The sequence below is a fragment of the Merops nubicus genome, unplaced genomic scaffold (assembly GCF_000691845.1).
Source record: "Merops nubicus isolate BGI_N331 unplaced genomic scaffold, ASM69184v1 scaffold3971, whole genome shotgun sequence".
NCBI lineage: Eukaryota > Metazoa > Chordata > Aves > Coraciiformes > Meropidae > Merops > Merops nubicus.
The window spans coordinates 28,015-53,786 of NW_008586054.1; the positions used below are offsets into that span (position 1 = coordinate 28,015).

Below are 25,772 nucleotides of genomic sequence, written 5' to 3' on the forward strand. Positions count from 1 at the left end.
AGGAAATGGGTTTGATTTGTTAGTCAACTGCCATCTAATTTCTGACTGAAGACTTGCAGCCTCTCTGTACAAATTCATGACAGGGTACTACAGGTAAATAGCAACAAAAATAAGAAAAGACAGGATCTTCACCTTCCAGACTTACATAATTTTTTTCAGTTGAGTGCAAGTGAAACTCCAACATTTTAATGTTTTATGAAATTCTTTCAGCACCAAATAATCAAGGCCTGCAATGATGACTATGACACCAATGCTATGAAAATACAGGTATGAATGACAAGTACATGAGAAATAGACTGTTAAACAGAAAACATTGTTATAAAATCAGGAAAACAATGTTATATAAACAGGAAAACAATACCCTTACTGTATAACTTTCAGACTAACACTTTGCTGCTAAAATGATATTATTGAGTGCAACATAGGAGGTTGGAAGAATGCAGAAGACTTATTTGTAAATAATGTTCAGGAAGAAAAGAAGCTGGTAAAAGTCTAGAGAGTAGTGGCAAAGAGGTCCATACTAGAACAAAGGTGAACTTGGAAGGTGTACATTTCATCATCTTAGTTTGGTAAGTTTTTATGCAGGTTTTTATACTTTATTCAAGATGTCTCTTAGCATGGTATGTCAGGAAGTGAGTTTCTAACTCTGCATACCCGACAAGCAATGTGTATTCTGGCATCAGTGAATGTTTGTTTGCAATGCTTGTGTGAACTGGCTATTGTGTGCCATTTTCACAAAAGCTATCGATCAGCACTTCATCTGGTATGAACTGAGTCCAGCAAGTAGAACTGCACATTGCAGAATGGTTCCACCGCAGCGTTTGCCAAAGGACAAGCCACATACATCGCTCCACAGCACAGAAGCTTAGAGCCATGCAGACAGACTCAGAACAAATGCCAGGAGCAGACCATGAAAATGCAGTGTGATGAGAGGAGAAAAACCTAAGAAAACACTCTGAAGTGTAGGTTTCAGAAATTGCAATATAAGCCATAACAGAGACTATCCAATATCAGCTAAGGAACTTATATCAAACAGGACACAGGAGGTAAAAAAATTGCATAGTGAACTCTTCTTCCAGTGGCTTTACAGCTGTACTTGGGAGGCAATAGCAAGAAACACTGGAAAGAAAAAAGAATATGCATGTCTGATACAGCTATAGCTGTTTGCCTTTACTCCCAGGAAACACACATGGACTTAGAACTAGGAAGGCACGAGGGCAAAGATGGAGCTTAATAATTTCAAATTATTAGGGACAAAACAATGAAGTTCACTATCCAGAGAGGTACAAACACCAAAAGGTATTTCTTAACCTTATATCAATTACAGAGAAGATAGCCAGGCATGTTGGATTAGACAAAAGACCTGGATGAAATGCACAGGTTACAGCAAACCTGACAGTTCACGGCATCAAATCACAGCAAGTGTTTGCTAATATTTCCAAAGCTACAAGGTTTGCATTGCCTGGCCACATCAGACTGTCCTCTGATCAGTCAAATCCTATGCCTTTGTCTTTAAGAATAAACTAACAAAGAGGATAATGATGAAGTGGTATCACTTTAAAGACTGTCAGTTTCTGCACATCACTGACAATGGTCTAATACAGGAAATTTCTTCCAGAAGAGATGTAGTGTTTAGAAATTTATTCTATGTACCTCAGATACACTTTTTCTAGGAAACTAATATTTTTTGGGATCAAGACTGTAACTGATTGGAAAGGTACCTAAGATGACAATGATTTGATTTGATGATCTTAAAGGTCTTTCCCAACCTAAACAATTCTATGATCTACCCACACTATCAGTGATTTTGCCTGATGTGGATTCTGAACTAAAACTGATGTGAAGCAATCCACCAACTCCATTTCCCACATCGTGACTTTGCAAAGAACACCAGAAAACGTTTTAACCAGCACCAAATTGCTCACCCTGCAAAAATTCCCTTGTGAAGAAAATGCTATAGGTGAACAGACAGATCTTATGCACTAACCTGCATAACTGATCATCACTGGGTCCCAAAGTTTGCCCATTATACAGAACAACAGCTTCAGACAGGGCCAGGATTTTGCACTGCTGACAAACAGAAACAGTTTAATGACGAGACATTTATTCCCTATCAGAATGGATGTGCCCCTGGACTTCCTTGGATCATGCCAAATACATCATAAGCTTCCATCTCAATGTGTTAAAACTTCAGGAACAGTCTCAGGCCATCATTGGTTCCTGAGATGACCACACCAGTTTTGATGAAGGCTTCTGGAAGGTCCTTTGTTAAAGGATCACAAATGTAATTTATAGCATTCACATTTCCTACCTGAAGGATGCATACTATTAGAAAAATTTGCACGTAATTCTGATTATTCTGAGAGTTGTGCAGAGGTTAAGCTGAAACAACGTGCCCTCCCAGGCATTACTCTTACTGCAAGGAGTAATGTGTTGTATTTCAAAAAGGTGATGACAGAGAAAGTCATTGCCAGCTTTGTTAATGGAATCAGTTTTAGCTGGATAAATGCTGTCTCTTCCAAGATAATGAACTACTTTTGATGGTATTTACAGGTCTCTTGACATACCACAGGTGGAGAAAAAAGAGAGAGAAATGAAATACCATCCAAACCAATTTAATGATGTGGACAGCAGAGTTTCTCAAGATGATCTGGGAAAGAGGAAGTCAGGATTTGTGCTGCTACTTTAACAGGTAGAGGAATTAAAAACTCAGAATGAAGATGACCATCTGGGTAGAGAAAGTCCCCTGAGCTATGATAGGACTTAAGCATCAAAAAAGCCCTAGGGAAAAAAGCATTCAGAATAAACTCACTGTATAGCACACAGGTTTTTAGGACAGAAGAACCTGAGGAAGATGGGGGAGACAATCATCCTATAGATGTGTCAATAGTCTCACAGCACATCACAGTGGGAATAAAATTGAGAAAAATAGCTTTACACCTTCAAACACAAGAGAAGCTGTCATAAGAAAGAAGAGAGGAATTAATTTAAACAATAACTGGGAAACCTGGCAGCAGTGCCCATGGCACAATTAAAGTCAGATGGACTATACCAAAGCCAGCATCAGAACTGGCATATGTGATCAAATCAGCTCATCATTTAAATTAACAACATGACAACGGCTGCAACCCACCTGTCCTCAAATTATTTTGCTGAAACCTCAGAAGTTTACAGAGTAACTTCCACTCTAATGCAGAAAATCTATATATTTTTGCAGGTGACAAATGATTACTTAAGTTAGATATTTTTTTTTCCACCTAAAACTTTACTGAAAGAATAACATCCCTCTCTAGCTGTTCTTTTGTTTAGAAAATACGAAGAAAATGTGGTTTCAATCATTACTTAATCAGTGATTAAGTAATGCCTGTCTCTATACCTATGAGGAACCCACAGGTGAACCCCTCCAGGATTCCAGAGGTGGTACATCACTTCTGCAAGAGGCTGTCTCTTCCCACGCATTTCAATTCCTGCCTTGTACAATTGGAAAAGATGATCTGGGCCTTGATGACTTCTTAATGTCGATTTAATTGTAATGAGATTCATTAACCATTATTAAGTTATCTAATTCAATCTTAGAGCACAAAACAAAATAACTTTACTTCAATTGTTTGAAGACGAATAAAAAATGATCTAAATTGTTACATGATTGATTCTTTTTTTAGTACATTATGCATTAAAATACTCTTTATAAGTTGTTCCAGTAATTATGGAAGCCGTAACACTAAAGATGAGAAGTCTGGCCTTCTCCCATCTGACCCTTAGGTAACCATCAGGTTTGAAGAAATCACCCTTAAGCAAATGCTCTCCCCAGGTTTTATACCAGTCTAATTACAAATAAAAAGGAAAATCTTCACCCCACCATATACTCATTTTCAGCAGATCCACAGCTACGTAGAGGCAAACTCCTAGAGGTTCTTGGTGGAAAAGGCAAGGATTAGGAAAAAGAAGCACATCAGAAATTCAAGAATGCAGAAATCAGGTTCAAGAACACTGAGGGAAACAAGTGACTGAAGCATGTTTTGTTGGTTCAGCAAAGGAAGATACCTTTTCAGATGCATAGCAAGAAGCAAAAAGTCATTGAATTAGCCTTTGGATGTGAATAATTTTCACCTGTTTTCTAAGAAAGCATTGACTCATGTTACCCTTCTGTCTGCAAGTATCTCTCTAGTAGCTTTTGAGCTTGCCATCCAATTTCCATCAGATGTGATGGAAGAAGGGAGGCTTTCAAGAGATGAACTTTCCTGCAAAGATCTTCAAATCCATGTGCCGAAGGAAAGACAGCAATAACTTGACTATTCAACAATTTTTAGAGTGAATTACACAAGCAGAAGTATAATGACCCATGAGCCAGCACCTCTGAACCAGGTTCAGCACATTCTGTCTCTTGCCCACCTGGAAAGTGAGGACATGGTAGGCATTCTGGAGTGGTAGAACATGCTGGATGCAAACCAAGGTGAAATTAGGTTTCATTAGACCTCATGGGAGAAAAAAAAAAACCAAACCCAAACAAACAGTTGTGGACATTCCACAAGCCTCTGTCTTGCCTCCAATATTATTTCCTGCCATATCGCTGTGGGGCAAATTAAAAAACAATACTCAGAATATTGCTGCACCTTGGAAGTACTTTAAGTAGACATTAGGGTACCTTAACTCAAAGTTTTCATTTACACTGATCATAAAATGGTAGAAATCAAGGGACTTTGGAAAAGCAGGAAATGGAACAGCAGAATAATAGATTTCAGGAGAGTATAAGTGTACCCAGAAATAGCAGGCAACTCTATAGGAAGAAGTATTAAAGCTGAAAGGAATGAGAAAAAAAAAATATATGTCTTTTAAGAAAACAATGGCAAAAGGACAAACCACTCTAATGCTACTAAGTGGTATCCAGGTCTCAGCTGAAGCCAGCTTTGGGCAATACTTTTTAAGAAAGAAGAGGTGAAACAAGTGGAGAGAGCTGGGAAGAGAAGCACTAAGTCTGGCCATGCAACTTAGGAGGAAATAAAGAATTTGAATTGTCTACTCTTAAGAGAAGAGAATACTCTAAAGATTGGTAGCCTAAGAGTTTTCAATCATGTAAATAGTAACTACATGAATAATCTATGCCCTGGAAAGCATCAATATACTTAAATCACAGCCATGGTGATCTCAATGAGACATCAGAAAGAACTTTCTACTGATAAAAGCAGTTAAACATGAAGCTGGAGCAACAGATGACCACAGTAGCTGGCAAAGCAAAGACTAGGCAGGACCATCTAGAAGGGATGTGCTGAAGCTCTGATCAACCACACTCTTGAGCTACCTGACACATGTCAGGAGTGACAGAAGATGCCCATAAACGTATTTTATTCTGTGAATGTTGCCATTATCAACAAAAGCCAAAAGGAAGGCTTGCTCTCTCTCTCAGAAAGGAACATAGTTTTAAAGCTCAATAAAATGCATAAATTTTAAAGTACCTGTAAAACAATATTTCTGAAAAAAAAAAAAGTTTAAAGTCATATATGGTAAGCAAGTCACAGTAAAACTTCTCACAGATGATAAATAGACTTGTGGTTTGTTTCTTTTTTTTTTTTTTCTTAGAAAACCTTATGTTTTACCTCTATCCTTTCACATCTACCAAAGGAAAAAAAAATCACAAACTTGAACAGAAGATTAACATTGTGCCCTTCTGAAATAGCTGCTAAAACTGTACTTGTGCAATGAGGCAAATAATGAGCAAAGACAAAAGCTGCACGTGTCTCTCAAACCCAATGGAGAGAGATCTCGAATTTATCCTGACAACTTTAGTTCATCCAGTGACTACTCTGAGAGGGTGAACTACATCCTTATATCCTACCATCTGGCTCAGAAAAATAGAATTTACATCTGAGGAATGTCCACATATGCAAAGTAATATGAACCCAGCAGCATGCCCCATGGTACAAATTAGTTGATAAAGAATTAATAAAGCTCAGTTACAGTGGAGAAAAAAACTCAAACAACTTCTTCAAGCCTTATGTACATAAACTCCTCAAAGTCTGTCTGAGGAGATACTCCTGTAGGTAGATATTTAGATGTTTCAGACATGATGTTTCACAGTGAGTTTTGAAACTATTCTAGTATACTCTGGTAACTCCTGGTTTTACATTCTTTCCCATTCCATGGGGAAGGAAGTTCTGCACTCCCTTCACTCTCATATAGGAAATTAATGATTTTAAATGGAATTAAGAAAATTTATGTGCCCATCCTGACAGCTCCCTTACAAAGTAATGGAATAACTTTAGCCTGTGTAAAAAAAAAAAAAAACCAAAAAAACAATTGATATAAATCAAGACTGACAAGAGGGAAATGCAAAATAACCACCACAATTCAAGAATATCCCCCTTTGAATTCATACCACAAAGTTTGTCTCCTGTCCACTACCCTTTCTCTTCTCACAGATCAAAGCTAATCACTTAGAGCACAGCAGCTGCTGGAAGATAAACAGGATAGAAAAACATTGTTTGCAGTGCCTACACTTTCAAGTTTTTTTTCTGCATTCTGCTCAGAAGGAAGAAAGTGGAAAGTCTAAGAACAAAACTCAGGCAGAGCTGCCCAACAGCAGGGACTCATGAGGCATAATCCAGGGTCTGTCAGTGGGGGAACAGAGCTAAGGCACTGTGAGCTCCAAAGAAAGCACGGCTCAGTGCCTGGGAAATGCAGCTATGGGCTCCAGCACAGAGCCCTGGAGAAACTTATCAAAAAGATAATTCTTGCTTCCAGAAAAACAGAACTGGCAGCTGTAAAGGCTGAACTATGTAATTAGCTGGAGTTACCTGCTTAAATAATTGCTTGAATCATAGGAGGACCTGAGATTTTTCCAACGATGGCTCTTACTTTTATCTTTCAGCCTCAGTGCTTCCACTCCAGGCTGGCAGGAGACCACACATAATGCTCTCTGCTGCCAAGGTACACTCCTTATCTTGCAGTCAGTCAGACAGTCCATGTGGCAGGTGATTTCTCCAGCACACGAAGGCAAGGTCTTGCCTCAGTGACACACAAGGGCATTTGGCTCACAGCTTGCACAGGAGTCAGCAGACTTGCCAACGGCGTCTCGACACCGAGTTTTACAAAAGCAAGACCCTTTGGCAGTGCCTTCCCCCTGCACAAGGTAGTGGCTCTGGAACTGGTCTCAGCTCCAGCAGAGCAGTGGTCTGGCTTGAGTCTTGCCTACATACACAGAGAAAGAAATGGCAGTTCTTAGCCCCATCCACTTCTAGAGTCCAATCCCCGAAGTGTACTATTAGCTAATGTCAAGTCAGAAGAGAAATAAATGAGAGGTTTCTCCTTTTGGATGAAAGGAGGGTTAAGGCAGTTAGGACTGAGCTAAGAGCTCAGTACAGCCATATCCACTGGAGCTGTTGTGTGGAAATGACACAGAAATGTGCAGCGAAAAGCACTGGCTTCCCTGAGGCACCTTGAAAGGAACCAACAAAAATTTAGGCCCATTTCAGAAGAGCTGGAGAAAAGCATGCAGAGAGATTATATCACCTCACGTCAAATACTCTAAAACATAAATTCTCTGTTCAGGTAGTTTACTTACAGGTTTACCTTATCAGATGCATTGCTGCTTCAATTGCTAAGAATCACGATAAGCCAAACCATGGGGGTAAAATCCACTATTCTTTGTTATTTGTTAAGGAACAAAACAGATTAGGTGGCTTTTTGGAAAGAAAAGATTCTGAACAATGGAAGAGTATCCAAACTGGGATTCTATCATAGATCAAAAGGAAAGTCAAAAAGGTAGGCATGGCTAGATCTAGCAATTTCGTGTGCCAAAATTGCTCGAGGACATCTGAATAGTTCAATTGGGTCCTACACCATGCCTAGAGAACCGAAAATACAACTATCAGTGCAGCGGTAAGTGAAGGTCTAGAAAATAAAAATATACTTAAACTTAAGGTTCAGATTATCATTTATGTCTTGACTGGAATGGAATGTCAGCTCTTTAAAGTACCTTCGTTCAGGTGCATCACACCATCTAGATTATCTGCATTAAAATAGAAGATGATCTCTGAGGGACTGAATTCCTGCCAAGAATAGAAAATATTTGACATGGGCAGCCCTGCACTGCCAGGGGAAAGGATCACAGACCACAGAATTTTGATGTCTCTTTTCTGTGGGAACCATTCAAAAAATCTGACTGCTTAGTTTGCAAAGCAGAGCTAAATTATTTTGAAATTCCATATATGTCCTTGTGTCTCTGTATTGAACTAAGTGAACTAGAGAGCTAAGTGTTACCAACTTTCTCTTGTGTTACAAACCTCGGTAGAATAATGGGGAAGGCTTGCATTCCTACACAAAAACCTGCAATTCTATCCTCATTTCCTAAGATCCATCTCAGTCCCACACAGCCCTCAAATCTGCTTCTGGTATCTTAAGAGACACACTGCTGAGGAGACCACGCTTCCCCAGAAATACTATAGCCCAATTTTGGATTTGGAAAGAAAACTCAGAAATTTAAGTATATACTCAAAGAATGTATGACAAAGTGGATTAAAGCACTCTAATTGAACAGAACACGGGTGTTGCAAATGGTTACAAAGAAGGATATGTTAGAACTTTCATAATGGAAGTACAGTAAAAGTCTGGCAGTAGCAGCCACAGCAAGCACTGCTGCTCTTGTTTTAACTACACATTCAGTCAACGCTAAAGTGTTTCACTTCAGAGTACTACATGTTAGTCAACACACATGCACTCTGTGAAATAATTTACATTTCTGTGGCTATCCACTTGCCAATCCTATCTCTTTGTTTTGCAAAAAAAAAAAGGAAGGAACAACAACAACAAATCAACTCCCTTCCTTTCAGATTGCAGCTGCTTATAGATCTACATCTTCCCCTCCTTGCACCACCCAGTTCCTTGCCTTCATCCTGGCTGAGATCACCTGCCACAGACTCAACCCATCCACCTTTCACCTCCTCTTGGCTTTCTCCCTCTAGCCTCCGGCTACACCAGCACCCCCAGAGAGCTCAGCACTCCCCTGACCTAGTTCTCACAGTGCATTTTGCTCCCTGGGGCAGCTCCACCTCTTCTCCACCCCAGCCCTACCACACTGCTGAACGCAGCTTGCTCCTCAGGACAACCAAGCAAGCCTGACTCTCCAGTTCAACCACTGCTTTATCTCACTCCCCCATTTCCACCCTGACAGGCCAATTGGCACCTGTGAGAGAGCTCTTTGTCCCTTCTGTTGACTAATATAGATTTTACTGACCTTGACTTGAAAGTGAGAAGGAGTTACAGAAGTTCAACTATGTATGATTCCTTGTCCCTGATATTTCCACTTGAATAATCAGAATTTGTGCCAGGCAGGAATGTCTTAACAAAAATGGGACCTAACCCAAACTGTTCATATATAATCACAACCTACTTGTCTTATGACACATGTGGTTTTGTATCTTATTTTTGATGAGTAATCTGAATATGCAAATTGAACCAATATTAGATAAATTAGGTATTATGCAGCCCGAGAATTAATTTTTCTATTCCAAAGGTGGACAGCATCCATACATAAGTGGGCATGTAGCACAGCCAAGAATGCAACACAGTACACAATGGTGACTAAATGTAGCCATGAAATGTCAGCCATAAGCCAGGAATATGTGTGGGACTGGAGAAAAAAAGGAAGATAGGAATAAGAAGCAAACAGTAAAGTCTGCGAACAAATTGTCACTCAATCATGCTAGTTACTTACTGAGAAGTGTCAGGATATTCTCATTAGCTTCCCTAGCAAAGCATCACTCCAAATAACAAGAAAACTAAAGAACCCTCAAACCCTCTTCTGCAGGTCTTTTTAGATTGCCTTTTAAAGGGAGAAGCTTTTCTTGGATAGGTGGTTAAAAGCTCTTTAACAGGCTTTCCACACTACTGAAGTTATTCTATGGGTAGCCCTGAAAACCAAAATATTCTAATTATGATCACCTAAGTCCCACGGAAGAAGTAGCCAAAAGCTCTCTAAAATGCCTAATCACCAACCTTCAGGCCAAGCTTACAGAAACTACCTGTCACAGAGTGAGAGGTTTGCATCCGTTTCATTTCTGTCTTTAGGCTGATGTGCCAAAATACAGCTCCCACTAGAATGCTGTCACTGAGAAGGTGAGATACTTGATCAACTGGAGGTGAACTGAAATCCTGCAGCCTTTGTGAAAGGAATAAATGCCAGCCAGATGGCAACGGTGAGTCTGAATCTGCTCACCCTTGGACTAGTCTCCTCTAAAGACGAAGCACTGATGCATGACTGAATTGGAACTGAATTACTGCAAAACTTTAAGTATAACATTTAGCTGGAACTCAAATTTCATCCATAGACTTATAGATGAGAAATGTCCCATGAGGAATGAGACCAAGGTACGTTGTTCTATCCTGACCTAGAACAGGAGACAGGTCAACTGCTTTATACAATACCAGTAACAAATCACTGAGAGTTGAAAAAGTGGGAAGACTGTGATGAAAACCCCTGTGACTTACGGTATACTTGATAGATATGGCTCTTACATGTACCAAGTATTTTACAAGAGGAGGACAGGAAATAAAGTCTTTATCTCAGAAAGTTCACAGATGAAATAAATTCCAGATAATTGCAATGATAAGATATGCACCATGCAGAAATGAGTTAGGGCAGAAGTAAACAGAGCACTGTGAACTCTTGGAGTAATAGATTCTGGGTTTCTACGTGTGCCCTTTGTTGACTGACACTGGTGTCAAATAAAGCAACACACTGTCAGAAACTTCCTTCTTATTTGGGACATAGGTCAAATCTCCTTTCTGCTGCAGATTCTCCAGGGTACCGGAGGAGTGTGTTGGCACTGCAGCTTCTCTGACAACAGGGAATGTGCCAGGCCTTTCTCCTGTGCCCAGCTGCCTGCTTGAAGGAACAAGTGGATGATATGCCTTTGTCAAATCAGACTGAAAATGGCTGACTGGTTCACAAGTTGTTTGGGAGTTGACAGACAGATACTATCACCAAATAAGTCTTGTTTCTACAGGAAATGTTGCCAAAATCAAATGAGACTGTATAATACTACCATGCTGAAAAAACAAACTATGTAGGTGGGTGTTTTTCCCCCTCATACAAAATCCTCCTTCCCCAGCCATATGCATTTTTGACATCTATAACGTGTTCAGCAAGGAATAACGATTAGCACACCTACCTGATGTTTTAAGAATCTTCAGAACTCGTCACTGAATGAAAATTTGTTTCCTGTAAACATTAACATCTTTATGACAAAAATAACAGAATTACAACGCTTTGCTTCTCGTCAGGTACATACTAAAACCAACAAAAAAGTTGAAGTCGCTGATAATAATACTGACAAAACCAGATAAAAATATGCTTGAGTTCACTAACATAAATACATGTAATTCTCCGCCCACATGCAAGACAAGTTTTCAGAAGGTCTCCAGTTATACTGAATTATTGGTATAAAAAAGTACTAACAGTACCTTTTCTCCACAAATCTTAAAATATTTCCCTCCTATCAATGGGTAAAGCTGATATTTACCTGCTGATTTGCTTGATTTTAACTGCTTGCTGACATTTGAAAATGCCAACATTTTCCAGAGTATAAATTAATTGATACTTTGGGTTGGGGGTGAGATGGAAGCTCCATTTTTGGTGTGTTATGCTTGGTAACGCCCTCTTGCTAATGACTAGCAGAGTCTGCTGACTTTCACTCTTGTGTAACCTCCAGAGATAGCTCTTTAATGCAAAAGCCACAGTGATTACTTCACCAAATCAAAGAAGTGATGACAGAGCTTCCTCTATATAGTAAGGCAATAAAGAGAAGAGATTTCTCTTGTTGCAACAGAAATGTAGGAAGAGGCAGGATGCCAATGAAGTGCAGGGAAAAGCTTGCTGGAAATGGGCAGGTGAACCTGTGTGCTTAGGAAGACACTGTACATGGAGCATGATGGAAGGATCTTGTAGACATTACTTTATGCTGAAAACTGCTTCTGTAACAAGTCCTTTGCGAGGCTTCTGCACTGAGCACTAGTGCTCGAGGGCCAGGACTTTGGTGCCAGCCTGCTTAGCTATCTGTCCTTACAGTAGACATATGAAGAAAGGACAGGGTCCTTGCAGCCCTTCTCCATTCTGTGTGTCTCTGGCTAAAGACAGTCTACTTCTGCAGAATTTTATTTCTTCAGCTTTCACTGGTGAGCAAGAGATGTGAGGAGGCCAATTAATTCCATTTCAGAGATGAAATAAATTACGCCTCTCCTGGGACAAAATGTTTGACCCAAGGTGAAACTGACTTTTATAAAGCTACTCCTCAGTTCCCAAAACACGTATCTCCTGTCTCAGGACACAAACTTACTCATAATTACTTTGCCAAGTCTTACTAGGGCACACAGCATACCCAACATTTCACACTACTGCATGTCAACATATCAGTTCCATTAACACACATCTGAAAATAAAGACAGGTTACAAAATTGATAAGTTTCTTATCCTTTGAAAACATACAGATTATAAGAACAAGCAATTGGATTTAGCATGTGTCAACCATATACTGGTCACAGAATGAAAAGCAAAAAAGATGTGGATGTAGGCAAACGCTTATTTTTCTTTTGGAATCTGTACTTGTTCCAGCTTGGTTATGGGTAAGAATTAGATTTTAAAAACAAAGGTTCTGAGTTCCACTTGAGGAGACTCTGTGAAGAGATGTCTATTAGTAATTTTTGGCATTCACTACAAGTTCCACCCATGTGGGATTCTTCCTAGATTATTTCATAAAGTAATTTTGTATTTCTTAACCTGTGATGAAACTAGACCGTACACACATAAAAAGCAGAATCTACTTTCTAACACCCCTTGTATATTCACCCACAGATGCATCAATACAATACTTGGAGGCTTATAAAAACCTCACTATTGGTTCTTTTATAACATAAAACAAGTGAAAAGAAAGCAAGGGTGATGGCCCACATGTAGGTGAAGGATGACTAGATGAGAAGAAAAGGGGTGCAGACTGCATTAAAACAGTTTGAACAGTTTGTTTCTTTTGTGATCAAGATAAAACAACAAAAACCCAAGAGCATTTCCCCCTTCAGGATTAACACACCCTGGTACCTGCTGCAACCTTCCAAACAATCCTACCACCCACATACGCAAAGAGAAAAGCTGTTTATATAACAATGATGCAACAAAAAGATTGCACAGGAGAGCAATGCCTTATATAGAAGATAAGATATCAAGAGACATGCAGACACATTTTTGTACCAGAGTCAAAGTAAACTGTTCTCTTTGAGCATGCCTGTTGTCAAGAGATTTCTGGAAGTTCAAACTCTCAAAGTCATGAACATGATCTTAAAAAGCTGGGAAAACATTAATTTTTCAAAATCTTTCTGGGACAATGGAATTACTTTAACAAAAGCTCATTTATTTGTTTCGTTGTTTGGTGTTTGTGTCTTAAAGTTGGAGGTGTTGGTAGCTTAAAGCTTGAGGCTAATCAGCAAGTGGCCTGAGTAGGAGATACATTTGATCAGATCACGGGGCTGGGATTCTTTCTAGGAACTGATGACAATGAGGTAGAGCACAACAAGCATGGGTGGTCTTAAATTAATTTCTCAAGTTACATTCCCTGTCCCCCAAAGTTCCCACCTAAATCACTGCAGTCACTGACACATGGCTGGTAGGACTGGGTGGAAAACATCTGTATCTTGCCCCCTCCAGGTAGCAGCCTGGGTGAGCCTTGCAGAGCTCCCCCACAACAGCACGTGCAAACACCTGATCTCAGCTGCCTTCACCTCTGTGATGCAACCTGGGCATCACAAAGGGAGAAATGTTCCTTTCAGAAGACAAATGCAAAGTTGTGTGGAGAAACAAGGAACAAACAAGAAATCAAAATACAAGGACAGACTGAGGAACTCACTTGCAGAACAGCCCCAAGAAGCTCAAGAACATACAAATGGCTACTGTGATCGCACGTGTAGGCTGACAGCTTTGTGACTGTGAGAAGATTAGCCAGGCTGAAATCTCAAATTGCTATATGTGTCACAGAGAAGGATGCCTGGCAGCTCTTCAGACCATATGAATCATCAGTGGTGAGAGGAAAGCAGACATTCAAGGGGAAGTTCCTGGAGGAAGCAGAGTGTGGCATGAAGTCAGCTGAAATGGCTACAAGTCTACTCCTTACAACAAATTTGTCTTTCTATATCCTTGTTGCTAAATGAGTAAATCCTCACTTCTTGCTAGGCTGAGGAGGAAAACCAGTTTGTTTTTTTTTTTTTTTTAAGAGGGAGAAATGCCAGAACACATGCCAAAACCTGTGCTTGGTCAAATGAATGAAGGAAAGGATACAGTTGAATAATTTCCAAAAAGGCTGAGATAATCAGAAGAACAAATAAAGCTCTCTCACGTTACACTCACACTGGAAGTTCTCCCAGAAATTCAAAGTACTTCAGAAGGGAAAAAGTCACCTGGCCAGAACAGGTCAAATGCTACTTTGTGCCAAACACATAGATGCACATAGGTGTTATCTGCCCTTGAAAGTCACCTTCCAGTTTTATACTAAAGGTATCTTGCCTGAATTAATATATATACACTATCTATCTGGCTGAATTAATATATCCTTAAACATGAAACACTCCAGCTCCTCTTCAGTCTGGCACACAATACTGCTGGTTCCTGCTGCCTGCTCTTCTCCTTAAATGACATTTTTCTTCCCAATTCAACATCATCCCCACGATGACAACTCTCTCAGACAATAGTCTCGCAAGGCTTCCGACTTGGTTGCTTTCTAGAAGTGTTTTCTGTGGAAAAATCAGCTGCCAGCAATGGCAGGAATTCTCTGGCTGGGCTGCCGGTCATTGTAGGGGAATTTAATTTCCTGTTTTGCTGGTTAATGCAACAGTCATAGCCACAACAAAAGTCCATTTTCCTTAAAAAGAAATAAAAAAAACCCCCCAGACAATTCCTAAGAAAGTTGATGTGTCTGTTGGCAGCAGGAGGAGACCTGTGTATCATGATAAATTAAGGGATCTTTGTGCTGTCTAGTGCTCTAGATCTGAATCACTAGTGCACACCTGCAAAGAGGAAGCTGTGAGAGGCAGCATGGTGTTAACCATCATTCCAGTGAAAAGTCAGCTCTGACAGAGACTGTGGGGAAGTGAGGGAAGATTGGCAAGGAGGATTACAAACACTCTCAAGTGACCTGCAGCTGAGGTGCAGAAAACATGTCTCATACTAATTGTTGTTTAGCCTTGTCTGCTGGACAAGGAGAACATCTGTGTTTTGGGAACACAGACCTGTGGCAGATTTAGAGGCACTCTATGGAACAGGTCTGAGATTCCTGCCCTGCTCCAGGAGAGGTGTCAGCACAGTGGTAAACTGCACCTGCACGAGTCCCTGAAATACAGGAGGAAACAGCAGTGGGCACTTTCCTGGCTTCATGTGCTCTGAAATGGATGAGAGGGCAGTGACTACCTCACAGACAACTGGAATGGCCACACAGACTGCCATGGCAAGTGGCATCAGATTCCTCTTGCAAGCCAGTGGGGAGGTGAGGGTGGTTATTGGTTACCAGTCTTTGAGCTCTTCACCATGAAGTTGTTGCATTACAGAGTAAAATGAGCACATTGGAAAAGGGAGTTGGGACTTTACCAGGCGCACAGGCGACTTCAGGAAGTAATTACTGCTCAAGCAGAGCAGTGCCATGGGCTGCAAGATGCTCTAGAGTGGGTGGTAGCTCATATGCTGCAGGTAATGCAGGCATGCCAGAAAATACCTGGAACAAAATTTGGGCTGTAACTTCAGGACCACCTGTGCAGGTGGTGAATAACAGAGAGCCAGCAAAACCAAAAAGAGTTACATCACAGGTGGTAAGGAGGCAAACATGGAACAACCTTATACAAGCCAGTGTCCCACGATCAGAAATAAACAGGATTACCTCATCAAAAATGATTTGCTAATGGCAAAAGTTAGTCCCTACACAATAAATGCCGACAACTCCTGGTCCCACCACCAACTCTGCACCCACCCTCCACCCCAGCCTGCCACCTCAGATGCCAAAACAGCAGAAGTGAAGGTTTGGAAGGTCCCTTAGAACTCCCAACACTGTAGCCACTTATTGTGCAGGGGAGCGATGTCCCTGTGTTGCTTTAACCATGCAGTGGTGGCCTGAGGGGATTTTACACGTGGGAGCTCAGGTGGATACAGGACCTGAGGTTACTGTACTACACAGTAATATTAAAAATAAAAAAGTCACATCACAGATCTGTGGACTAGGGGGAAATCCAACCCCTGCCCTCTGAGCTAAGGTTACCTCAGCAGTAGAAAAATGCCACTCCATTTACCACAGCCGTGCTAATTGCCCCAGTTACAGAAGGCATCTCAGGTATTGGTGCGTTGGCAGGACAAACCGCTGAAAGTTTAAAGGGTTGCTTCTGCTTTGGGGCTTCACAAGCAGGATTTGCTATTTGATGTATAACTGTCTTGTGTGCATTTCCCAACTGGGATCCTGTTGTGCTGCCTGTGCCTGCCACGGTGGTAACTGTAAAACAGTATTGTATTCAGGGGGCAGGAGGAAACTACTCACACCATTCAGGCACTTCAACAAGTGGAAATCATTAAGGAAACCATGACTGCTTTCAGTAATCCTATTTGGGCTATTTGAAAACCAGACAGCACTTGGGGAATGACTGTGGATTAGAGAGAATTGAATAGTCACCCCACACACACTTGCAGTTACCATATCAGACACAGTTACTCTTATAGGGGAGAAAAATCACCAAAATTTACAGCCCTGGAAGGTGGTGACAGATCTTGCTAACACTTTACAATAGCTATTTAATGTTTATGAAGGATATGCACATAATCGTATTATTTGTACACAACTACATTTAAGGACACTATATAGGGCATGGGGAAAAATAAAATGGGGTCCATGGGCCTTCAGTACCCATCAAGTCAACTACATGGGGTCCCTGCCCTTCTCAAGGGCTGTGGATACAGTGTTAGGATCAGTTTTTGCTAAACCCACCAAATACTCTAATCAACATAACACAACTAAAGCTTTAGAACAATGCATTCATCAATATGGACCTTCTCAGCAAATACAAAGTGATCAAGGAACACACCTTCTTGGGCTTAATGTCCACGACTGGGCTAAGGAGAGATTGGATATTCCATGTTACCCAACATCCCCAAGCTTATGGCTCAATTGAAAGAATGAATGGGATGGTGAAGGAACAATTAAAAAAGTTAACCAGTACTAAAACTTTACAACAATGGAGTTCACATCTTACTAAAAGGGTTTTTTTGTTAAATAGCCAAAACATTAATAAACAAAAACCTGTGACAGTATTACAACAGCTCCAGTACAAACTATGGTGAGGGCCGGAATTCTTCCAGATTGTATCTCTCTCAAAATATTAACTATGGGGAATTATTTACACCAACAGACTGCATGGTGGGACCACGACCTGGTAGTCTAGACATGAAGATTCATATAATGACCCCTGAGAATGCCATATGATTCTCCACCCCAATTTCTCCTCGTATTTTCCATCCTCTCTTGATACCAGATTCTTGAGTTCTTATATTTCAGGTATCTTTAAGGAATACCTGTGTCTTTTCTAGATGAGCTAGCACTGCAACAGTGTTATTGGTGTCATGAACCCAAATAAAATTGAAGTTCCATCTAGCAAAGTACAACCCATAGCTTCAATCCATGTAGGCAATTACCCCACTTCAGGTTATCAAAGCTGGAGTGATACTTGCTGAAGGAGCTGGAGGAATGGCACACGTGTTACTGGAAGGAGATGTCACTCCTGGTTTCCTCCCTTATTACAGATTGGTTTGTGCTCTGTAGTCTTGTACTACAGGCACGTGCCCTGGATACGTTTCTGTGAGGTCAACATGTAAATACTTGGATTTGATTGGGCTGAACTGTGACAAACTCAGCTGCCTTTTGTAATGAGAGAGGATTAACAGCTGCAGATCTTTTTGACAACGTGTTTCATTGGTGTGCCAGCTGCTGCAGCTGTATTACAGAATTATGCCAGGTGACTCTGATATTAATGTTCCTCATTACTATTTTTTTTAGAGTAGGTAACAGCTGTATGCCAAGAAACATTACAAAACTGAGAGGTGGTGGACTATCTCCCTGATTGACACCATACATGCTGCTGCAATTTTGTAGGCATGTGTTGCTTCAACATAACTGCTGAATCGTAGAGGATCATAGAAGCATAGAGGATGACATTCAACATCTCCAGGACCTAATGCACCCATGAAACAATCTACTGGTGGTGCCTAGCTGGATGAGTGGTTTAATTCCCTGACAGGATGAGTGGAACACCTGATTTATTCCTTTTTGCTATACGTTTTTATGATATGTCTCTTTAATTACCTTGCCCTACACCCTGCAAGCCCAAATGGACACCCCCAGCTTTGCTAGCCCCAGTGAAAGCAGTGTCTTGAGTGAGGAAGAGGAATGTGGGATATAAACACTCTCAAGTGACCTGCAGCTGAGGTGCAGAAAACATGTCTCATACTAATTGTTGTTTAGCCTTGTCTGCTGGACAAGGAGAACATCTGTGTTTTGGGAACACAGACCTGTGGCAGATTTAGAGGCACTCTATGGAACAGGTCTGAGATTCCTGCCCTGCTCCAGGAGAGGTCACAGCACAGTGGTAAACTACACCTGCACGAGTCCCTGAAATACAGGAGGAAACACCAGGTTCAGTGATCCTCCAACACAGACTGAGCTCTGCAGTGCACGAGTCCCTGCTTGTCTCTGGGTCATCCTCAAGTTCAAAAGCAGATCAATACCAAACACTTGGCAGGTTGCTTGGGGTTTTGTCCAGCAGAGTCCTGAAACCTCCATAATTGAGGCTCCAGAGCAACGTGTCCCAGTACTGTTACCTGCATCATGATTTTTTTTCCCCCCCCTTTTATGAAACCTCTCCAGCCTCTAGGGGAAGTATGAACCATTAATCACCACCTTTTGAGCCAAATGATCCAGCCAGTTATTAACCCATATAGCAGTCTACCCATCGAGACCGTAATGTTCCAAGTAGCATATGAGGATGGTATTGCAAAAGTCAAGGTAGATGACATCCATCACCCTCTCCTCATTCACAAATCTAGTCACTTCATCGTAGAAGACAATCACTCAGTGAAACATCATTTATCTTTGGCACACCCATGCTTCCTGTTCCAACTCACCTTCCTCTCCATGCTCCCAAACCCAGCTGACGCTAGAAATGATCTATCTTTTGAAGACAGGTGGAACATTTGCCTTTAAGCCATTAGGGATCTTCTTTGATATCCACGACCTTTCAAAGATGACAGTGTGTGACATCACTGTGACATCAGTCATCACACTTGTATGCTTCCCTTCTGGTCCCGTACACTTGTATGGGTTGAGATTTCTCAAGAAATTCATGACTCAGTCTTCTTCCACTACTGGTAGTTTGATGACACAGAGGCCTGGAAGACTTTGTTCATGAAAACCAAGGCAAAGCAAGCATGGAGTACCTCAGCCTTACCAGCAGCTGCAGCCACTAAGTCACACACCCCATTCAGCAATAGGCCATGTTTTCTGTGTTTATTCATTTACTACTAATGTAGCAGGAAAAGCTCTTCCTGCTTCTCTTGATGTGCACTGCAAACGTGGACTCCAGGTGAGCTTTGGTTTTCCTAACACCATTCCTACCTGCCCCCACAATGTTTCAAAACTCCTCTTTTGTAGACCATTCCTGCCTCTACCTCTTGCTTACTGCTTTTTTCCCCCCCTCACTGGAGCTCACTCATGGGCTAGCTAGCTGGCCAAGTCAGGTGCCTGATAGACCAACTTGTTTTCACAAGTACAAGGATGAGCTGTTCTCATGTTAAGAGGAGGTTGTCCTTAAAGACCTGACACGCTAGGTCTTTGAAGCCAAAGCAAATCAATGCATGCTATTTTTGTCAGGGCTTAAACTTCCAAAATTTAATTACCTGAATTTATAGATTCCTAAGTGTTAGCAACTCCAGCCCTGATGGCGACTAACTTACTGTGCTATGTGAGGAATCTCTAGCCTTGCACACAAAGTCTCATGCAACACACTTAAAGCATTGCTACAAGAGTCATTGGCTGTTAGATGTGCCTACACACTGGTCACATCTAAGTTTGGAGAAAGATGTCTACAACATTTCCTGCTTCCAATGCATTGAGCTCATCGCATAGCAGGGTAGATGACAGAAACAAGGGTGTGGATCTGAGACCTGTGATTATTAGCTGAGAGTGCTGGTGCAAAGCAGCAAATTTCTGGGGCTCGAAACCAAGGAGAAGAGAAGGCAGGAACTGAGGATGAGGAGGTCATGCCTGTGGAACAGCTGAAGCAACAGGTGTTGGTAGGGAACTCTGACTAGAAACCAATTCTCCATTCTTCCTGTTGTCACTATAGCTATGAAAGCCAGAAGACTTATGGGGATTGCCCTTTCCACTACTGCATGCACAACGGGACAGGTCCTGAAGGCTTATGTGCTGCCTGTGAAATAAGCTGGGGCCAAAGTCCCCTGTCAGTTTGTTTTTACCCAAACCAACACCAAAAAAATGAAGATATTCCAGAAAATAAAAAGATTCTGTTGGTAGATCATGATAGTTGCACAGCCGAGCCTGCAAACACTTGGAAAGGTTATAGACTGATCAGCCTCAACCTTCCCTCCTTTCTCTTCTCTTATTAATAAGCCTTATTGCATGACTCTAATTGTGGGAATTGGCTTATTTTTTTCTCTCACAGGACTTGTTAACCTTCATATTGTTTTTTCAGCCAGAATTCCCCAGTTACACTAAATACTGCAAAAGTATTGAAGTAAGTGCTATGTGTGTGTGTGAGAGAGCAGAGCACAAAGAAATTACATGGGTCATTTACAACCTGCAAGAACAGTTGCATGACATGTTCCTTCCCTGACTATCTTTTTAAAGAATATATGTTTTCCTTAAGATCTTCATTGGGGAGTAAGGAGGTGAACAAATAAGTAGGGCAGATAACTTCATTGGTTTTCATTCTGAACACTTTTTGCTTTCAGAAAGGAGCCTGAAAGTCCTGGGAATGGCTGTAAGTCTTGTTTGCTACAAGTTTCTTCTAAGCTACTTCCATTCTCAGTGCAGAACAGAAAAAAAATTGAATTTGCAAGTAGACTTGTACTGTCTTGGAGGCTCTCTAAAGTATCCAATAAAATGATACGTCAAAGAAATAAAATTATTGCATGTGTACTGTAGGAAAAAAAATATTTCCACTAAACAAACACATTTATTGTTTTAAAAAATCCAATGTCCTCAACAAATGACACCATATCAACAACAATATAATTCCAGTGGAGGGCTACGAGGATGACTGAGGGACTGGAACACCTGCCTAATGAGGAGAGGCTGAGAGACTCAGGACTTTTTAGCCTGGAGAAGAGAAGACTTAGGGGGGATCTAATTAATTTGCATAAATATATGAGGGCTCGGTGTCAAGAAGAAAAGGGCAACCTGTTTTCACTTTTGCCCTGTGATAGGACATGGGGCAATGGTCACAAGCTGGAGCACAAGAAGTTCCACCTCAACATGAGGAACAACTTCTTTACCGTAAGGGTTCCAGAGCACTGGAACAGGCTCCCCAGGGAGGTTGTGGAGTCTCCTTCCTTGGAGATTTTTAAGACCTGTCTGGATGCTTTCTTTTGTGACCTGCCCTAGACTAGATGGTCCTGCTCTGACAGGGGGATTGGACTTGATGGTCTCCAGAGGTCCCTTCCAACCCCTAACATTCTGTGATTCTGTGATAATATCAAAAGAAACCTTTGCTATAATGGCATAGCTTCTCCTGCCTACTACAGTCACATAAATAGGGAAGATATTGAATTGTGCTTTGGATAAAGGTAAGTCCAGGCTACAGGTTCTGGAAGAAAAAAATGCACCTACCTGTGTTATAAGCAGTAATAAAGCAGAAGACATGGCCCACAGCCCACCTTCCACAGCTTAGGTCTTCCTGTGGCCGAGCTTGGGATGAATGCAAAGATGCAGCATGGTTGTGGGGACATGGTTAGGCCAAGTGTCTATTACTAGGTGGGAGTCTGTGCTATCAGCTAGAGTTAGCAAGTCAGATTTAATCACAGAAGCTATTGAAACAAGCAGTCCCACCCTAAAAGTGGTATATCTCTTCCCCAAAATCAGCAGCTTCACTTCTGGTAGGATGCTTCATGGCTGAGGTTCATTCAGCTACTTTCTTCCTGTTGTTGGTATGCCACAGATTGCTAGAAGCAAAGAGAGCATCCCTACTCCCCCACATTTGATCATCCCTAATTACCTTCACCAAGCCATTAAACAAAATCCTTTCTTTGGAACCCTGGGGGGTGTGCTGTATCAGAATTGCTTCTCTATTTCTGTCGTGTATGCAGAGACACACAAAAGGGTTTTGCCCCATTAAGATTCAAAATATATTGTTCTTGAGTCAGTGTTTTGAAAAGCAGTGTTTCCAAAGCCAGAGCTTCCTGTGGACTCCCTAGAAAAAAGGGGTTTATGGAGCTGATTTCTGCAAAGCCTGATGTTCCAGTCAGTCAGTTGTGTGCAGCTATTGCTACATATCCCTGGCTCAGAAGCCTTCCCTGTGCCATGCCCTCGCTGCAGCCTCTGTACCACCAGCTGCCTCTCAAACCAGAATACTCCCTCCTCCTCTCCTTGTAAAGTAACACAGCTGTAACTAACCCCACGAATTTCAGAACTTCCTCAAGTCTCATGTGCTAGAACCTGCATCACCAGTCACATCCCCTGAATATCCTACAACTATATTTCCCCTCCTGTGTAAGGTCATTAATGGTGAATTAATCTAGTGAATATGCAGTACATATACGTGTGTGTGTGTCAGAGTGTTGGGGGAAATCTGGGCAATGTAGAGTAAAAGCAAAAGAGGAAAGGAGGAGGATGATTAGAATCAGGACAAGCCCGGGTCTGGTTCTTGCACAAGCTTCCTCGTGCACCCAGCTGCCATATTTCCTGCTCCTCACATCCCAGCTACAACGTGGGAAGCACCCCCTCAGTGAGGTGTTGCAAATATAAACAGAGGGGAAGACTGTGAAGTCTCACACCTACAGCAGTAAGCCATGTAAACAGATCAGGGAGGAAGGATCAGTATCTGCTGCTGTGAAATGGGATAAAGCCTAAGTACCGAGCAGGGTGAGGCCGCTGGGGCGGGGAAACAGACCAGACAGGAACGGGGAGATTCCTACCAGGAATGAGATTCCTGGTTCATGCAGGACTCCTGTCATTGTTTCCTTCTTTCCCAATCTATGTTTGAAGCAGGAAGAGAGGGGAAAGGGTATGCAATTCAGAATGCAGTGCTAGACCCAGAGTTACCCAATCTGCCTTTGATAAGTCTCCTGAACTTTCTAAGGCTTCACTTCCTCACCACTTCTTCAGCCATGGGTGGTGTTTACCAGTGGTGCAGTGCTTCTTCCACAGGTCACACAGCATGGTAAAGCCCCTTCTCCAACTGTATGGGGCTTGTAAGACTTCACTAACCTAGCAGGTACATTCACTAATATTTCCCCCATTTCTTTGCCACCCCTTCCAGGCCAAGCTTTCTTTCCTTTTTGATCATCCTTAGTCATATTCTATTTTACTTCTCTTCTTTCCTATTAAGCAGGAAATCTTAATTAATTGCCTCCAAGGAGCCTACTGCTTTCAAAACTGCTTACTTTCAGCAAGTTAACAGTAACTGAATGGCAAGGCTTAGTCCTTGAAAACTGCCACTCAAATGGAAAGATTTCAGATGACATTGTGGCACATAGATAATTTACAAAAGGATGAAGAGATACATGTGATAGATAAAAGGATGCTAGATGAGGTTTCTGGCAGCAAATCCCAAGAAAGGCCTTTTCAATCATTGCACAAGCGTTTTCGTTTTCCTCATCCTACACAAGCCAACGATTGGGAAACACCCATTTCAAGGGAGACACCTAAAGCCAGACAATCATTAAGCATGACACTGGGCGTGCCTTCATTAGAGCACTAGGTGTGTGAGAGCCCCATGTAGAGAAACACACAGGATAGTACTTTATTTGTAAAATAGCAGAGCCCTCACCAGGGTCGCAGTCCAAAGTTTTCGACACAGATGGTCAGGCAAGTGCTTGAGCTCCAGAACCAGCCTGCTCCATCACCCTCTCACCATCACACCACACCATAAATCCAGCCTTTTTCTAGTCACTACAAAACTTTCTACTAACACTCACATCAAGATCCAGAATTAGGACACTTCAAGACAGACAAATACATTCCCAGGCAGAACAGGTATTGCAGACAGACAGCGCTTAAGATTTGGGTTCTTCAGGCAAAAGCATACATTTGGTTTTGTGGCTTGTTCTTTAGGATGCTACATGCCAACTGTTCTACAAAACATTCACATAAATGAGGAGCACTGGTTTCAAAGAGAACAGCATGAGAAAAAAGCAAGTAAACTGACTTGGATGTTAAGGAGTACAAGGCTAGAGAGCAGACATCAATAAAGTGCAGGCATTAGCTAAACCAACATTGCAGTAATGTAAACATCAAGAAAAAAAGCTTCCTCTGCTTACATTTTTTTTGGTTATCCTCATGCAGCAATAAATCACGCTTTAGAAACCACTCCACATGCACTTTGAGTTGATAAAACAACTTTCCACTAGTGATTAATGCATCACAAAGTCAACTCCACCTTCAGTTAAGCTTTAGAAGGAAACTACTACATTCCACAGTGCATGTGTGTATTGTGTTTGATGTGAACCAGAGGCTGGTTAATCCATGGTACCAACAGTGTGCTGCACGAGCATTCACAACTCTGACTGCAGTTTAGGATGTTAGAAAAAAAAGCAGCTTCAGGTCCCAAGATTATCAATCTTAATAGACAAGCCTAATCCATACAACCTGCTCAATGGAGACTAAGACCGCCATAAAATTCGCTTAATAAGCAATGTTGCAACTACCTATTTGTTTTCAATACTGAGGCAATTAGGGTAAACAATTAAACCTTACCTTCATTCCTTTAGAAATTCCATTTTTCTTATAGATTCCACTTTTTAAGAGGTTATTCTGTTTCTGATGATGATGTAGATGTCCATTGCAGACAGCACTGGGATTAGCCATCTGTTTAAATTAGTCAGATTTTCAGTTCTTAAAGGTCTCTCAGGTCTTTCTACTGTAAAAAAAGACAGTGGGATGAGCAGATAAAGTTCTTGGTTGAGGCCTGAAAGGTATCCAACTGGTCTGTCAGGATTTTCCAGGATGAAAGGAGGAACTATCTTTTGCAATATCTTAGAAACTTAAAACTGTTCTTTCAAACACCTTCAGCCCCAGCAAGCTAGAACGCGAAATACATAGCAGGAGGTGTGCTCTTAAAATCTCTGAAAAATACTGCTCATTGCTGGCTATTGCATGAACACAGCTTCTGTGAGTCAACAAGACTGCTGCAGCTATCAAGAAGTGGGTGGATCCAGAGGTGGAGACACTTAAAGATATATTACCTCTTAAATACCTCCCAGTGAGGCACATTACTTTTTTTTTTTCCACCTGATTACCCTCAGCGTAAAGCTACGTTACTCCATTGAGAGCAGAGTAATAAAATGTTCTGAAAAATTTAAATGGAGCAATCTTGAAAATTACACAATCTTGCTAAGAGCATATTGGCTGAAAAAAGTAGTATTGTTCCAAGTAGAACAGAACAAGGTGGTTTTTCTTTTTTTTTTTTTTTAAAAAATTTCTTCTTATAAAGGTGGCATGAGAGACTCATTAACACTGCAAGGACATGGAAAGCATTTT

At 41.3% G+C, this 25,772-nt stretch overlaps 1 protein-coding gene across 1 annotated transcript in view; it reads right to left on the reverse strand.

Annotated features, from left to right (window-relative positions):
* LOC103780822 (serine palmitoyltransferase 3-like) overlaps positions 1-25,100 on the reverse strand; it is a gene marked incomplete at its 3' end in the record, with an annotated part of 48,724 nt that extends 23,624 nt beyond the window's left edge. Inside the window, exon 1 of the mRNA XM_008948514.1 lies at positions 24,990-25,100. Coding sequence (XP_008946762.1) covers positions 24,990-25,100 — 111 coding nt within the window. The remainder of the gene's footprint in view (positions 1-24,989) is intronic.
* Positions 25,101-25,772: the final 672 nt, after the last annotated feature.